This window comes from Lutjanus erythropterus, chromosome 15 (genome assembly GCF_056507025.1).
Source record: "Lutjanus erythropterus isolate fLutEry1 chromosome 15, fLutEry1.hap2, whole genome shotgun sequence".
Classification (NCBI taxonomy): Eukaryota; Metazoa; Chordata; class Actinopteri; order Lutjaniformes; family Lutjanidae; genus Lutjanus; species Lutjanus erythropterus.
In genome coordinates, this window is record NC_139331.1 from 26194426 (window position 1) to 26211890 (window position 17465).

At 38.2% G+C, this 17465-nt stretch overlaps 2 protein-coding genes and 3 non-coding genes across 5 annotated transcripts; 3 read left to right on the top strand and 2 right to left on the bottom strand.

Annotated features, from left to right (window-relative positions):
• Window positions 1-97: 97 nt before the first annotated feature.
• LOC146314528 (U1 spliceosomal RNA) lies at window positions 98-261 on the top strand. The gene has a single exon (XR_014771984.1). It is a non-coding gene; the product is annotated as a U1 spliceosomal RNA (small nuclear RNA).
• Window positions 262-715: 454 nt separating this feature from the next.
• On the top strand, window positions 716-906 carry LOC146314529 (U2 spliceosomal RNA). The gene has a single exon (XR_014771989.1). It is a non-coding gene; the product is annotated as a U2 spliceosomal RNA (small nuclear RNA).
• Window positions 907-2642: 1736 nt separating this feature from the next.
• On the top strand, window positions 2643-2806 carry LOC146314530 (U1 spliceosomal RNA). The gene has a single exon (XR_014771985.1). It is a non-coding gene; the product is annotated as a U1 spliceosomal RNA (small nuclear RNA).
• A 2650-nt stretch (window positions 2807-5456) lies between these two features.
• gtf2h5 (general transcription factor IIH, polypeptide 5) lies at window positions 5457-7389 on the bottom strand. Its single transcript, XM_084738241.1, has 3 exons — window positions 7246-7389; window positions 6828-6914; window positions 5457-5815 (listed from the first exon to the last, which is right to left on the bottom strand). Exons 2-3 carry the CDS (start codon window positions 6860-6862, stop codon window positions 5635-5637), a joined length of 216 nt encoding a protein of 71 aa, XP_084594367.1. The 5' UTR covers window positions 6863-6914; window positions 7246-7389; the 3' UTR covers window positions 5457-5634.
• A 1583-nt stretch (window positions 7390-8972) lies between these two features.
• Window positions 8973-16777, bottom strand: serac1 (serine active site containing 1). The gene is made up of 16 exons (XM_084738242.1): window positions 16629-16777; window positions 16434-16470; window positions 16212-16354; window positions 14664-14753; window positions 13883-14014; window positions 13652-13773; window positions 12892-13020; window positions 12615-12728; window positions 11742-11904; window positions 11321-11471; window positions 11066-11207; window positions 10723-10823; window positions 10197-10294; window positions 9867-10049; window positions 9626-9769; window positions 8973-9306 (listed from the first exon to the last, which is right to left on the bottom strand). The coding sequence occupies exons 1-16, from the start codon at window positions 16720-16722 to the stop codon at window positions 9170-9172; spliced, it is 1980 nt and encodes a 659-aa protein (XP_084594368.1). The 5' UTR covers window positions 16723-16777; the 3' UTR covers window positions 8973-9169.
• Window positions 16778-17465: the final 688 nt, after the last annotated feature.

The following is a 17465-nucleotide window of genomic DNA, read 5'->3' on the forward strand; positions in this document are numbered from 1 at the left end:
CTATAGACTCTGGTTTTGGTAAGTTATAGATAGTCAGCACCATGAGTCAGATTGGTATGTGTGTGAAAGACACCCCTGTCTCTGAGCTGTACAACTCATACTTACCTGGCAGGGGAGATACCATGATCAAGAAGGTGGTTCACCCAGGGCGAGGCTCAGCCATTGCACTCCGGTTGTGCTGACCCCTGCGAATTCCCCAAATGTGGGAATCTCGACTGCATAATTTCTGGTAGTGGGGGACTGCGTTCGCGCTCTCCCCTGATAATATGTCAAATGACAATTCAGATGGAACCTTTCACAGAAAGGAAAGGAAGAAGAAAAAAGAAATGGAGAAATTCTATTGAAAAGTTTTTGTTGAAGATTCTATGCACAGACCCTGATGGTTAACAGTCCTGTTAACACTCTTGGCTAAAAGTAATGCAACAAATCCTTCCTTCATGAAGGTTATTGTGTTCAGTGTTTGTTGAAAAAGGTTTAGAGGTTTTACCTGCATGATTGTTTTGGGGACTGCAGATTGTGATGCTGTTCAGATCCTATTTGGCCGGACAACCAAAGTTGTTCACACTCCAGAGCAGTAGGTGGCAGTAATTTCAGTTGTCCCCCAGCAGTAAACAAAGAACAGGAAGTGGTTGTAATGTGGGGTGGGGATTATATTCAACCATGAGTGAGACTCACAGTGAGGAGAATGACTCTCCCACTTTGCCACTTTTTCAGCATCGCTTCTCGGCCTTTTGGCTAAGATCAAGTGTAGTATCTGTTCTTATCAGTTTAATATCTGATACGTCCCCTACCCGGGGACCATATATTAAATTGATTTTTGGAACAGGGAGATGGAATAGGGGCTTGCTCCGTCCACTCCACGCATCGTCCTGGTATTGCAGTATTTCCAGGAATGGTGCACCCCCTTTTCAGTGTTAAAAGTTAAATTATCTGTCTTAATTTGGTGAACATTATGGTAAACTAACATAAAAATTTGATGTTTGTTTTCATTGTCCCTTTGTTATCTCAAAAAACTGAAACTGGTCTTATGAATTTTCTAAATTTTGTAAGTCCTCAGAATGCTTGATTTGAGTAAATGTTTTGTTGGGCACTCATGCTCTCCCATGCTGAGAAACACTGGGATTTTTCCAGTAGATATGCAATATGGAATAGGAGAAGAGTGATAGAAACAGAGAGCAGTGTAATGTGCTATCCAACACCCCATCTATACACACCTGTGGAGGTGCAGAGCAGGTGACACTTAACAAGCTAACCATTTTGAGAAATGGCAAAGCAGCATAAACACATGAAACAGTATTAAAACTAGATTGCTTCCAACATGTCACAACAGTAACATAACGGCCATTGTATTATGTGTTGTGGATTTTCTGTCAAATAATAATAGTAATCTCAGTTATTTGATGTGACACATTTATATATGTTGATGTTCATTTATTTGTTTGTTGGAGAATTTACCATTATTTTTTGTCTACTGAAGAATTTATTACAGATTATCGAGATGGGATAGGGGAAGAATAAAGAACAGGACATGCAGAAGAAGAGACAAAAGGAGATGAAAATCTGCAGTAAAGATGGGAGAGACCAGAACAGAGGGCGGCAAATATCCCAAGAAGGAAAAGGAAACATCCCAACTGAGCTCAGTTATTATCTTCATTTTTCCACAGGTAACAATATTTTCTCACGTTTTACTGCAAGATTTGTTTGTATCAAGGGTCTTGAGTAGTTTCTATCATGGAGGCATAGTAATAATGTGTAGTAATGGTAGTAGGTATCTGATATGACACTCAGTGTGGTTTGAGTGGCTGGAGTACAGATATAGATTATATAGTAAATCAAATTCAAACCCTTTTAAGTAGTTTGTAGCCCTCAAATGCAGGCAAAAATGTGTGGAAACAGTTTATTTAGAAGTCTTTTTTTATAGAAAAGAATCTGGGCCTAGCCCCTGATTACCAACAGTCCAGCCAGCCAGCCTTGGCTAGAACTAATGCAGTCGAGCAATAAAACTTCCCCTCATGAAGTTTATAATGTTGAGGTTCGGATGAAACAGTTTTAGAAAGGTGTTTTTAATAACTGCATTATCATTTTGGGGGCTGCATTTTGTGATGCTGTTGAGATCCTATTTGGCAGAACAACCAAAAGTGTTCACTTTCCAGACCACTAGGTGGCAGTAATGTCAGCTGCCCTCCAACAGTAAACAAAGGAACAGAGGAACCGGAAGTGGTTCAAATGAGAAGGAGGGGGGAGGGAAAACCTTTTTTTTGTGTTTTAATTCTCTCCTCTAGATTTCAAATGGGGGTTAAACAACCTTTAACTGCAGTATGATTTAGATTTGGCTGACTTGAACCTGCTGTTGGGCTGTGACTCATTTATTGGTGGTAAATAAGATACAACTGGTGATTTTAGGTTAGCTCTTGATGTGGGAGTACAGCAATGCATTATGGGAAATCTAACCACTACATATCAAGTAAAATGTAAATAATCTTGTGTAAATCTTGGTACCAAACTGTCTTTTCTGTATTAAATTCCTTTAGATTCAAACAGCCTTCTATACACTCTGGTTTTGGTAAGTTATAGATAGTCAGCACCATGCGTCAGATTGGTATGTGTGTGAAAGACCCCCCTGTCTCTGAGCTGTACAACTCATACTTACCTGGCAGGGGAGATACCATGATCAAGAAGGTGGTTCACCCAGGGCGAGGCTCAGCCATTGCACTCCAGTTGTGCTGACCCCTGCGAATTCCCCAAATGTGGGAATCTCGACTGCATAATTTCTGGTAGTGGGGGACTGCGTTCGCGCTCTCCCCTGATAATATGTCAAATGAAAACTCAGATGAAATGCTTGAAGAAGAGGTCTGATAAAAGTCAGACAGTGTACTTCCTGTTCTGATCTTATCAATATATTCTCACACATAACTTGGCAAAAGAGTTAAAAAATGTATCATAATAAAATTTTGTGTTGTCAAGACTATTGATAATTATTGGACATTTTTAATTATCTGTTTATAACACACACCAGTTGAAAAAAGGTTAAAATTTAATCACTTTATTTTGAATTTAACCTCACCAGCTTCACTTGCAGTAGGCTAGAAAATGCTATATGTTTGTTTTTTATTGTTAACAGAAACCTACCCGTTTTTTTGGTGAGAACTGAACTTTGTCCTTACATCAATGTATTACTCTTTCATGTCAGTAGATGGTGCCCTGGTGCTGATGTAGATCCATTTGGCAGACTACAGCTAAAATCTCAGCTCATGTGCAGCTCAGAAATAAACAAGCTCTGGCCTGAGCAAGACCCTGACTTTGGTCCTCCCTCTATTCATCCAAAGAAACTGATTATATATTGGCTACACAGTACTTCCTAACCTGTGTAACCCTTGCTGCTGGTCCAGTTTTAATGTGTTGTGTAGTATAGAATTAACATTAGGAAAGTGTAATGACTGAAATGGTCAGTATAGGGTTGTATTCTGCAGTCAGCTCTGTTCTCCACTAGAGACCAAGTGGCTGCAAATTTTATTGAAGTTTTAAGTGACACATTGAAGATAGTTTTAACATTGAAGTCAGATCAACTCTTGATACACTGGCCCCACTAAAACTGGAAAAAACAAACAAAAAGCAGTAATCCGACACCCCCTTGGACAAACAAAGAAATTAAACAATTAAAGAGACATGAATAGCAGAAAGAATATGGCAAAATAATAAATTAGTAGTTTATTATCAAAATTTCCAGGAACAGCTGACCATCTGCAATAACATTTAATAAATCAATTAAACAAGTAAGGCAAGCACTCAAAATGTATAAATGACAACCAGAACAACTCAAAAAAAAATCCTCCTTTCAACCACTGATTGTTTAAATAACCCTGTTTTAATAAAGTCCAGCAGTATGTTAACTAACTCTAAATATGAAGAATTTGCAGTCCACTTCAGAAGCAAAATAAAAACTATTAGATCTAATGTATGTCAACCCCAGCCTGGGAATTTTAACCTGCCTGAACCTTTGTTTTTAGGTTAGCAAACATGAGAAGTTTGTCCTAGTTGATGCCAAAATGCTTGATAAAGTTATTCACCAATTAAAACCTTCAATCTACTTCTTAGATCCCATTCCCATGAAATAGACTAAGTGTTTAAGGCAGATCATCAGGGATTAATAATAAATTTGCAATAACCAGAATGAAAACTGTGACATCAAACTTTTCAGGAAAAAGGAGGAAACACTTCCAACTTACTTAATGAGTGAGTGATTTTCACTTCATGTTAACTTTACGTTAACTTGGTCTTGTTATCTTGAAATAGATGTTACCATTAGTTTTGACTGACAGCTGCACTGTTGTGTTGCCAGTTATCCACAACATTTGCAGTGGCATAAGATTAATGTAAAGTAAACATAGCTCATAGGCTACCATCCTGTCATCTGTCATCAGAATTACAAAATATAACATTAGTGTTTGGTCTGTCACTATGTCAGTCACTTAAGTCTGCTGCTGCACTCTTTGAGTTTAACTTGTATTCCAAGTAGAAATCACTTTTCTTGCACCACTTTCCAGACATGGTAACATGCTCACCTTACAGTGTGTCGAGCATAACAAGAAGCTCAGGAGAGTATTGTGGCAAATTGAATTGAATTTTCTTCTTGTCTTTGTTTTTACCTGTGGTATCAATTTTACATTGATTAATATTCTGATTAGACCAGAGTGTATACCATGACCAAGACGCCCCTGAAGACTGCATTGTGATTCCCTTGTTTTTGTATCCTACAAATCCTTGGCTGACAGTGAAGCATGATGTACAATGTGAATCTGTGTGCAGATGCATGTCCATGGCCCCTGAAAACTACATGCACAGACTGCAAATAAGGCAAGACTACCTGTGTTTATGCACTCTTTTTGTAATAGGAATTGCATTCTTGTACTGTACTTTGTAGTGCATTTTAGTTAAATAAAGTTTATATCCCCTCACCCTGCCACCAACACACACACGAATAATACTCCACAAAATTTGTGAAAAAACTGGGGACCAAATATCATTGCAGAGACCGTATGCACATAGTTGGTATTAAGTAGATTTAAACATGGATGGGCTTCATATAACAGGTTAAATGCAGTCAATTTAGCTGCCATTTTATGTGATTTAACACGTGAATCTCTCTTGTGGTCATCAAATCTGCACTAAATGCTTTTTTTGGGTTCAAAGCTGAACAAAATGCTTTAACTTCTGTTAAAATATAAAATTCACTATTAATGCCAAACCTAGTGAAAAATAGACAAAGTTGTACAGCCCTGCGAAATTCTGTGTTCTTTACCTCTGGTTCTCTTATTGTTCATCAGCACCATGAAAGAAAACATAGGGAGATGTAGGATGGATAACTCAAATCAGCAATTTAAACAAAGCTCAAGAAACAAACAGTAACATGTATTTTAACTAATTCTGTGATGGACACAATGGAAGGACAGCACAAATTAAGCCAACAGTTTTATTTCTTTGCATATAAAGAAATTCCACATTAATGTAAACAAAAAACAATGCAATAAAATGAGTAATCACCCTATTTCAGTTTGCAGTTAAAACATTGCAAACAATATTAATTTAGAGAAACTCAAACAGGTCATGAAGAAAGTTCTTTGAAAATATTGAGTGTTATTTCTGTGTGATGGGGAATGAATTCTGGTCCATTAACTCGCCAACTCTCTCCTGCAGGGTGTGAACCACCTCTGCCAGGATGAAGAGGTGTGTGTCGTCAAGGTCCTTGAGGATGAACTTCTTTCCCAGTGCCATTTTTTCATCCAGGTAGAGGAGGAACTGTTTCATGGCAGGATCACTGGTGTAGTGAACAGAGGGAAAACAACTTTATAAATCACTACATTCTGAGGAATGATGTACTTCTCTGGTACATTTCATCAGGAGTTTTATTTTTGTGTAATAGCATGGTTTTCACTAAAATTACTTGATTTAGCCTCTTCAACTCTGTGGGACATCCTCAACCAACATTACTCTCTATCAGAAGCTGTGGTAGGCTCAGTTTTTAAGCTACTGTACTTATTGTAGAGGTATAGGTATCAAATTAAACTGAAAGACATAAGGAATCCATTTTTACAAACCATGTCATACTAGCTTGTCGGTAGGCTGCTAAGTAATGCTCTAAATTAAAGCTAAATTTTGCACAGGAAAAAAATGGTATGGAAATTTTCAAGAAAGTCCCTTAAAGGGATAATTCACCCAAAAAATGAAAATTCAGTCATTATGTAGTCACACTAATGCTGATTGGTTTAGTTAGGTTTTTAGTTCTCAAAACACTGCTGGAGTTTCACAATAAAACAGCATTGCAGAATCTTCCAAATAATGTAAGCGAATGGTTTTTCAAACAGAAAAACCAACAACCAAAAAAACAAAAAACAAAAACAAACCATAAAATGCCTCCATACTGCTCAGCTGGTGTAGTCTAAGTCTCCTAAAAAGTGGTGGGGGCATGACGCAGGAGCAAAGTGGAAGGCATTCCTATATTGACAATGAGTGAGATCTCTGAGCGATCCCCAGAACAGAAGTGCTCGCTAGCCGGCTGGGGGGAAATGTAAATCATGCTGTAATTTCCATAATGTCAAAAGTTTTAGATGTAACATCACAGTATTCATTTTTTCTAAGGGGTTCTACACATCTTGGTATGTTACTATGGTAGATTGGAGAGATTTGGGACCATTTTCATCAAATCTTGAGTGATCAAAGATGGTTAAATTTTGTGCTACTACCACTTTTGCCCTGCTACCCTCCCCCCAAAATGACAAAAATGGGAGCATGTTAGGGAGGGTTAGTTTCGGGGATACAGTTTTCCTTACCATTCAACAAGGACACCTTTGTGTACGTTGACCATGTTCGCAGGCGAAGGGAAATCGGTGGTCGATGTAAATGAAAACACTCAAAACCTGCAGGACAGTTAACAAAAAACGTGTAACTTCCCTGGCCTAAAATATGAGTAACGAACACAGCTAAACGTAGATACGACAGTTAAATAAATAGCAGTCAAGCAGGAAGTAGAACGTCAGAACACAATACCAACTGCATACATGACGCTAACGTTAGCTTCTGATTTGAGCCTGGTTAGCTTGTTAGCGCTAACGTTTGTTCAAAATCAGCGAAATTGCTGAAACCCAATGGGTATTTTGCTAAGTACTTAAATGTTCAAACATTGAATACAACAAGCTACCAAGAACTCTTGGATACATCAAAGCGAAGACAAGACAGACTTTCACTAACCTGATAGCTGCTGCGGGTGTTTCTCATACGAACTTTTTAAAGCATTGTGGGATAGACTAGGGATCGCGTACGGGGTGTGACGAGGGACAGTTGACTGCGATGCAGTATCACGTGATCAAGTGATTTCCGTGGGTCCCTTCTAGTCGGAGAAAGCTACTTGTATTTTAGTGCCCATTAGTAACATTTTATACTCTTTATTTCTTTAAATAAATAAGTTAACTGACATAATTTTTCAGACACACACACACACCATACATACACGTGTTTGTATGTGTCCTCTTCCATCTCTCACATCAAACTTTTTGATTTATCATTTCCATGTTACAGATTGCATTAATTATGGCTACTATCTGCTTAGTTGTGGTGTCTCTGGTTTCAACCAGTTTTTTACTATACTACACTACTCTTAAGTTCTAAAAAAGATACTTATAAATTTGTTTAGAGTAGCTGTGATGGTCTACGACATAATATTTGCTCGGGCCCCAGATGAAGTGTGAGCTGAAAAATGGTGTCCATAAGGGCCTGTTTCAGTCTAATACTGCTACAAAACTGGACATGAAAAGAATATATAGATGCGGTTGGCTTTTACCTCCCCACATATTTGCCAGCAACCTGGTGTTTCCTTCTCAGAGTATTTTGCTTGTATAACAGGTGTTTGAATTCCCAAGAATACTCCCTCCAAAGTAATGATATTTATCAATGACTCGAGTTAATGTTGGTGGGTAATATGGATAAAATCCTATCTCACTTATGTAATTTTATATGGCTATGTTCTCATATAACAAGATATAGTTACATTTCTTGGACATCTATTGTGAAACTGTTGATAGATGAGTGGAGAATGACTGCTTTCAGGCAAACTCACTGAATTAAATGCTGGACAATTAAAAGGTATATCAGTGCATGTTGATGCAGAAATTACATAGAAGTCTGATATTAGTCATTCTCAATGACTTAGAACATTTCCCACAATAGTATATTACACCCTTAGATTTTAAAGAGATACATAACAGTGCATAACAATGTCACTGACAGTAGACATTTTTATATTTTCTATATCTAGTCTCAGTTTATATGTTTATTTTTGCAGTTTTGTCATTCAGACAGGAAAAGCATGACAATGCATATTTCACAACACTGTAGTATTTATAATGGAAAAGAGTTAAAAACTTCCATATGCATTGCAATTAGGCTTTGAAATAAAACTGGGGCAGTGTATAGACAAGTCAAATAAATCCTCCATCTTTACCATTTATTCATCGTCAGCATTGCTAGTTTCAATTAAGACTACAAACACGAGGTTGATGAGTTCAATAAAAATAAATAAAGCAACCTGAACTAATATTAATACAAGTCCATTTGAGGTAAGGTTCAGGAAGGTATATGTTTTGGCAGAAAATATGACTGTGATACTGTAGTTAGAATCAAATCTATAAATATAAAAATAAAATTATAAATCATCACTCTGGTCAAAAATACTGAGTGGCTTGAATGGCAATGATGACAGTGCAACTTTAAGTAAATACAGTAAGAGCAATATGTGCCATATGTTAAGCTGGTAAGTCTCACATGATGGAAACAATATAGAGTATATCTTAATGATATGGTCTTACTTGTAAATGTAATTATGTTCTTTCAAAAGTCATCTGGCTCACTAGTGAGAGTAACCAGTGTAGGAGGAGGACCAGGAGAACAAAATAAGCACCCAGGTTTCTTTCATCACAATGGACAACTCTTCACAGAGTTGAATGTATGAATAAATTTAATTTCCCTAAGTATACTGTGATCACATTAGTAGTCGTTAATGTATATGTACAAGGACAGACACTTATATGTCTATTTGGTTTGGAGTGGGTGAGACAGTGCTCTTTTCAAGTAAACAACTGTAATGTAATATCAGTGTGTAAACGTTCATGTGTTTCAGTCAGTGGCTGATGTAGCTCTGCAGTGCCTCTTGGATGAACTGGAGGCTCCGCCTGTACAGAAATGAATCCTTCTTCTCTGGCTTGCAGATGTTGAGATGATCTACATCCACCTCAATCAGCTCCCCGATGCCGAGATCTGAAACCGAAGCAGAGCAGACTCGAGGTAAGAGCTTAAAGAACAAGATTACAGACAAATAGCTTTTTGAAACCGTTTTACCCATGTATTCATAGTTATGATTTATAAGAAGTTCGCCTAAGCACTCTGATTGTCATTGATTTAAATGAAAGCATCTGACTGCCTTGATGCTCTCACTCTGAACTTGTTTGGATTGTCTGGCATCAAATGAGGATCACAGCTTTTGTTTCTCAAGTGGAAAGCACAACCTCTCATGTAATATTGCTTAAATACATCACAGACAGAGCTCATATTTCCCACGTGCATTAGAGTTACATACTTGCAGATTGTGTTGGTACCACCAGTATCTTGATCATGGGACCAATGTTTGTTGGCAGCGTCTCAGCAAAGCTCAGCACCTTGATTTCCTTTTCTTTGGCCATGTTCAGAAAGTTGTCATTCAGGTTGCGCAGTGCTGGTGAGTCTTAAAATACACATGGACAACAATTTCCAAGATTTATTTAACAATTTCTATGAAACATATACAGTCTTAGACCTCAGAATTAATCTAATTAACTTACCTTTACAAAGTTCTCTGACTTCTATGGAGGGAAAGAGGAGATATCTGACATTGACAGAGTACTCTGCCATAAAGGTGCCATGGTGAGGAACACTATAGAACATAATGCCCTTGGTGTTCTTCAACAGTCCATGCATATCTGGGTCCTCTGCGGCATCCAGCAGCATTTTCTTCACAAGCAGTCCTGATTGAGAATCAAACACAGATAAAGACAACATTTGTTTTAAGAAATCAGACAAATAACACGTGTAGGTGCATGTGTGAAATCGAACCATGCTTATTTTGAGTAAAAATCTGACATGCTTGTGGAAGGAAAGTTTTGACAAAATACCTCCCATACTGTGGGCTACCCAGACCACAGGCCTCTCTCCGACTCCTGCCAGCCTTAACTTATTCAGCAGCTCTCGACTTCTGTAAGCCAGAGATTTCCTGAAGACACAAAAGTAAAGATTATACTCTTGATCTTGGATAAATTGTACAAAATATCGATAGCTGACATTGAGTGCGAGGCAGGGTACACCCTGGACAAGTCGCTAGATCATCTCAGGGCTGACACATGGAGACAAACAACCACTCATGCTCACATTCACACCTAACGGAAATTTAGAGTTATCAGTTAACCTATTATGCTGCATGTCTTTTGACTGCGGGAGGAAGCCAGTGCCCAGAGAGAACCCACACAGACATGACGAGAACATGCAAACTCCGCCCTTATTAATGTAAGTAAGTATTAACCATGTGAGGCAAAATAAACATTATCTCCCCAATAACAGAAAATATAATTTTCCCATACTTTAACCCTACAGTATTTTATACCTAAATAGCAGTGGACATAGAGGAGACTACAGATTCCTCACCTCTGATTCTCGGCAGGACACTTGGCCATCCAGTCACTGAGGTGACTGTCATACTCCACTGATAGTACTCTCAGATTTGGACAGTCAGCAGCCAACCATGACTGTCAATAAAAGAGGACACAACAAAACAAAAACAACAGTGAGAGATGATAGACTTTCCTCAAGATTAATCAAAATCTGTGAGACCTCACATTTCATTGAGTCAACACTACTGAGTCTCTCTGTAGCCAGAGACCAATATATAGTTGTTCCAAAGAATTCATTTAATTCTAATTTTAATAAAACATGGAAAGACACTTTATGGTGATCCTTAATACTCTACAGTAATTAGGGGATTTTTCACCTTTGGCCAGCACTCTGTGTAGTCGTCTGTGCTTTCTGCCTCCTTGTCTTCCTCTAACATAACGCGGTCCTTCTGCCTCCAGGTCTTAAAAGCTGCCCCGAGAATCCCGTGGATGAAGAGCACGTCTGCTTTGATTGGGTGGCTGGAAATTGAAACATAGTCAAATAGTCGTTTTGTTTACATATAAAACAAAGTGATACTAATAGGCTACATTAAAAAAAAAATCAATCATAATAGCGTTAATAGTTTTCCTACTTGTCACGTGTTTGTGGGTGGAGGATATAGACGCCATCTTGGTATTTCTCTTTCACCGTCTCTCTATCCAGGTTGGCCAGAGCGCGGGCTGCATGAGATGCCTGCATGACGTGAGGAGACTGCATCATCTCAGCCAGGACAGACACCCAGCCTGAAGGTGTTTAATAGGTTAAAAAAAAAAAAAAGAAGTCCCATTAAAATCAGTTGTTCAGTTAATACAACTGGGACAGAAAATACTGAAAATAACAGTTGACATTTGAATTACAAAGTGTTTGTGAAAGTGAATATGCAATTTGTTGGTGAAATAGGCACATGCAAAAAAAAAGGTTTTAGATCTTGTTTTTGATAACATCTTCAGTACACTCAGTCAACATTACACATTATAATATTATAATAATAATTAGATGAGTTGCACACTCACCAGACTGGGATATGGCCTGGTGGATGCTCTCATTAAGTGCCAAATTTCCTATGATACGAACAATATTCCTCTGAATCTTCAGGGAGTCGTTGCGAAGCTGATAAACCCTCTGGAGGAGCTGCAGACCCCCGTTGGCAACGATATGATCACAGTGGCTTTGGACCTGTAGACAGGATGTGTTTCAGTAAGTTCTGAACATTAATTTACCTCATCAAGCAATCAATCAACCACAGTTTGTTTGTTGTTGTAAGTAAACTTGATACCCTACAACGATTTAAAACAATCCCTCAAACAATCGCCAGACAGGTAATTTCATTTTTTGTTTTCTAGCCAATGCTCCCGCTCTCTGTTCCATCAGAGGGCACACATCAACAAAGATGGACAAATCACACTAGTGGCAAGCAAGACTCAAGCTGAGTCCTCATTTTGCAGGAAAAGCAAAAGCAATTAGACTTTCTCAAACTTACTTAATTTCTTCATCTAAAAAGAGAACTATTCAGTCACAGCAGTTTGTTAAGAAAGTAATGCAATTACAGTTTAATGTATTTTTTTTTGTTTGTTTAAGATTTCCAGCACCTGTAAGAATCCTGCAATTAACTGATGAGATAATGAGGAAATAGTTGTTTCTGTTCATGAAACAGTGGAATTCAAAGAATGGATTCAGAGTATAAAATTTAAGCTGAACGAAAAACAAAAAGTCCTTTGTGTTTTGAAGGAGCTTTTTACTTTAACTGCAGAGAAGATAAACCGTCCATGCTGTTAAATGCACTTCTGTGTTGTGTTTAACTGATAGTTGTGATCACTATAATAAAACAAATTAGACAACCTCCCTGTGAACAAATTACATTTAGAAGCATTTGCGGCCATCATTACCTTAGAGTGCTGTACCAGTGCTTGTAGGCAGAAGGACTCCACCTTCTCAGACGGCACAGAGGTGAGGCTCTGGGCATAAGGCAGTCCATTACCTCCAAAACACCACAGACCACCCTGAAACATATGATGTAAATCCTCTCAGTAGCTTACATCCTATCTGAATTTTCAACTTTTTTTTTAACAAACAAAGAGTTGTTTCCTTGTCTTCTAGGTAGTCCCTTTCTAAAAGACTGTATGCAGATGTGCACATGTGACTCCATTTTTCCGTCTCAGTTACCCGTTGTGCTGCCAGGGATTGGGTGCTCTCTCTCAGGGCCAGTGAGGTGAAGTACTGAACACATTTGTCCACCTCTGACTGAGGCAGAGACCCCAGCAGCTGCCTCAGTCCATCCTCTGCTGAGAAACCCTGTGAACAAGTGAACAAATCTCAGTTATTACAGTGAATGAAACAAAGGAGTTCCAGTGCATAGCAGGATTCTAGGATCTAGTTATTTATTTATTTTTATTTAGCTTAATTAATGCAGGACTCATAATATGAAGACATTACGATATAACTCAAAAAAAGTAAGTCAAATAAATAAAAAATAGAGACATTTACATAAAAAATACATGAAAATGGAAAAAAAACAAAAACTGAAAGGATCCTTTAAGTAATTCAATTAGAAAGAGCAAACTAAAAAAAAAAAACCAAGGTTCCAGTACACAAGGATAGTATGATAGACACCTATTTTACTGTTGATTTTTACAGATAACAGATGGCAATATGTTAATAAAATAGTGTCAGTGTGTATATCCTGGTGTGAACTGGAACTTTGACTTTTTGGTTTATCCTGCACCAGCTGGCAGAGGGGCACCCGTAGTTATCATCTCATGTACCTCCTCTGTAGCCCATTCGAAACGCTTAAGAAATACACAAATAAAATCAAAAAATGCAGAGTCTATTATATTGAGTATAGAAACAAAGCCTGTGGATGTGTGGTTTGTAATAAAGATATAGAGATAACCTACATAATAGACTGTTCTTTGAAGATACTTACATCCTCCAGGTCAGGCAGTGGAGGTGTGCGCAGAAAGAATCGAAGGTCTACCTGAGGAGTCCGGGCCAGGCCCACAGCTGTTCGCTGGTCTATAACCTGTGCTGCTGTCTGGTACTGGTAGTCTGCGTTGTTGACAACGGTTGCAAATTAATCCCAGCCACAAAAAGTCAAGTATAATTTTTTATATAGTGTAAACCTGAAGTGATTTGCAAAAAATTTTGCATATTTTACCGTGCCAGTGGTGATTTTGTGCAAGCTCCTGTACAGCCTGTAGTCTGATGGCTTTATTGGGTGATTGTGTCCTCTTCAGTAAGACCCATAATGCCACCTCATGTGGGTCTGCATCCACATGGCTAAAGTGCTCTAAAACATATAAACATAGAACTAACTGACTGACTGAACAATTATAGAACAAAGTGGATAAAGGGTGTTACAAATATTCCTAAAGACACTCTGGAATTACATTCATTGTAACTATATCTACCATGACTAGCTACCAGAATCTATAACACCACTTCCATATTATTACAACAGCTAGCAAGTTACAAACCTTGTGTTTTCACACCTTGTGTCATCAACTTGGCAGCTTTAAGTTTTAAGTCAAAAGTTAATTAGATGTTTAACTGGTATACAATTGAATAGCTGTTGCAAATGTATATAACCTTAAAAGATCTATACATTTTCAAGTAAAAGACATAGGTGAATCATACACAGTTAATGTAAGTGGTTAAAAACTATCATGTTTATCACAGCTAACTGCACAATATACACATTAATGCCCAAACTATGTGACATTCAAAACAGGATATGCATGAGCAAGGCAGGTGTTTCCTTTGGCCAAAATGACTGGGCAACTGTAGTTTTTCTGAGCATAAATATTTGTGCTTCTATTAACAACCTGTACGTTCCAGTCTTAAAAGCACAAGAACAGTCCTACAGTTTCACAATGTGCACTTTAAGTGTGACTTTCAGGTGAACCTGTCCAGTATAATGACAACTTTTTCTTTCTCACCATCTAATGATTGCAGCAAAAGCCTTGATGATAATTCCAGAAACCGCCTTGCTGCTTTATGAAGTTCCCTCCTTGCTTTGTGTGTGAGCCCTGGAAAAGACACACAGTGTGAAAAACATTACAGTAACCTACAAAATCTAAATTTAATTAGGTAACAGGAGCCATTTATCAATTGTTGCTCTGTGGTATCTCAGTATAGGTTGCGAGGTGCGTTTCCATTAAATAAGTGAGCCTTGACCAGTGGAAGTGAGATCAGTCAACAGACAGACCCAGATATCCAGACAGGAAAGATAGTAGAGAGAGGAAGGAAAGAAAGACACAACTATAACAGATGTCACTGGACACCTGGACGTGGCGAACTCAGCATGACTGTGTGCTCATATAAGAAAGAAATAAAGCCACTCAGCATGTTTTCCAGATCTCATTCAGCTGGTTTGAGAAGTATGGTAATGTTCAAAAACAATACAAGTAATGGTGGTCATAGGCTTTTCAGTTTTGTCAGATGTTTTAAAGAGGAATGGGAATCAGGTGAGAACCAGTTTCAAATGTCAGATCCATCACGACTGTATGCCACTGAGTTTTATTCCTTTTATCAATGCTGTTATGTTTTTCTGAAAGTGGCACATTTGTGCAAATTGCACAATGCACTATGACATCCAAACTTATGCATCTATGCTGCTACAAACTTGCAACAAGGAGTCATGCAGAGAGATTAAAAAAAACAGTCCAGAGTGTGGCTTCACTTCACAAACAAAGATACCAAGATTGCTAGTTTTAATGTCTGTGAAATAATCATTTCAAGTAAGTGTGAAAACACCAGTAATATGCTGAAACATCTTTCTATGCATACTAGGTGTAAATTCTAGTAATGCCATGTATTTGACACTCAAAATAAGGCCTTGGTATCTTTAAGAGATTTTTGATCCTGGTATTGGTACTGATAACGTGGCTTCAATAGCAGTTCCTGAACAATACTTAATACTGCCCGTAATGTTATCTTTATCTTGCATGGCACTACAACGAGTAATGTTAGAAAGCCAGTCACTAGTATAATAAGATCTGGGTACAAGCATATTGCATGCCTATCTGCCCACTGACATTGATGTGATTTACTCCTTAGGTATCGAATGACGAGGTGTTTTACAACACTTGTTGGTACTGAAGTTTGATGCCCAGCCCTACGCACTAGTGCCACTGCTTCTCACCGGAGCAGCATGACAGTTAATGAGGGTAAATATCCTATATTATCACACTTTTAGCAACCCTAAATAAAAAATGTCTGCTGTACAAATATTCTCTCATTTCATACATTTTAGATGATGAGTCACATGTAGAACATTTCTTCTATTGTTTCTCCAGTGACTCGAGAGATAGTAAAACAGTTGTGTTGATGCTGGAAAAAAACAGTGTGGCCACACAGAAAATTGATTAGGAATCAGTAAGGGAATAGATAAAGAATCAGATCAATAATGGCCTTGATATAAATAAAAGCTTATCATTTCTGACACATGGTAGTCTACTTTGGCCTAGGTGGATGACATTCAGTACCTGCAGTAACAGTCTCCTTTTCCTCTGAGGGAGTGGCTCTCAGATAGATGTAAGACTTGTACTTCTCCTTTAGAATAGCTCGAGTGTCAATGGTCACAGCCTTGTCCAAGGCCTCCACTTCATAAGTGATAAAAAGACAGCCCCTGTAGAAAGGTCATGGATAAGCTGTGGCACAGTGATAGTTATTTTCACACAACGCAGTATGTTAACACCTTAACTTACCCCAAGACAACTGCACCAGTTACTTTGGCAAACTTCCCTAAAATATATACAGAAAGGGAAATATTAGATAGAAGAGTTTTAAGCTGTTGACAAAAAAACCATAAAAGTTTAAAACTTGTTTTTAGAGTACTTAGGTCTGTGAGATTGCTGACAAAAAGCCTTATACACACAGGCCAATTATGACTTATAACTTACTCAAATTTTTCCACTGAAGCACTTTCTTGACTCCAGGCGGCCCAGCTGTACTCAGCCTTCGACAGCGGATCAAACGTAGGGCTGCGACAGACATCCTCCGCCTGTATATCCACCAGTAGGCTGGGGCTAAGTTTATCAGACCACCGAAGAATACCACCACTTATTTCAATCTGGGACTATCTCACACTCGAAACTAACATATCCTAGACAAAAGTGTGGTCTTGCTAAAGCTAATCTAACGTAAAGCACTTACAAAATTGCCCATTTACAGCTACTGTAAAGAGCAAACACGCAACAGCATCAACATTACCAAGCTTGTGACAATAATTAATGCCAACTGTTGTCAACTAACGAATGTAAGGCATCAAATAGTTCATAAGTCGTCTAGCTAACGTTGGCTAAATTAGCTGCAGTTAACTTTTTAAAATGTACTTAAGCCAATAGTGGCTGCCATCCCAACCGTCAGTCAGTATAAACCCATCATTCAGCTTAACGTTACCTGTTGTCAGTACGCTAATGTTAACAGAACAGTTAAACTGTAGGTCAAGCTAACTTAACCGTTAGCTAACACAAACTTCCTTCAACGTTTAGCTATTAGCTAACGTTTCACTTTTAGAGCTTACTAACGGTAAGATAACCAGTGGGCTGATTAAGTTAACCTTTAGTGCGGGTTCATTTTCGTTGTTGAACTGTGACGTTACCTTATTTATGTGCTGACAAGTTTTAAAAGGACTAGCTAACGTTACCGTAGTGATCTCCACGACTGACTGCAGCAGCGTCGGTGTTCATAAACACAAGGTAACGTGTCTCACAAATAATACGTCATCGCCGCAACTA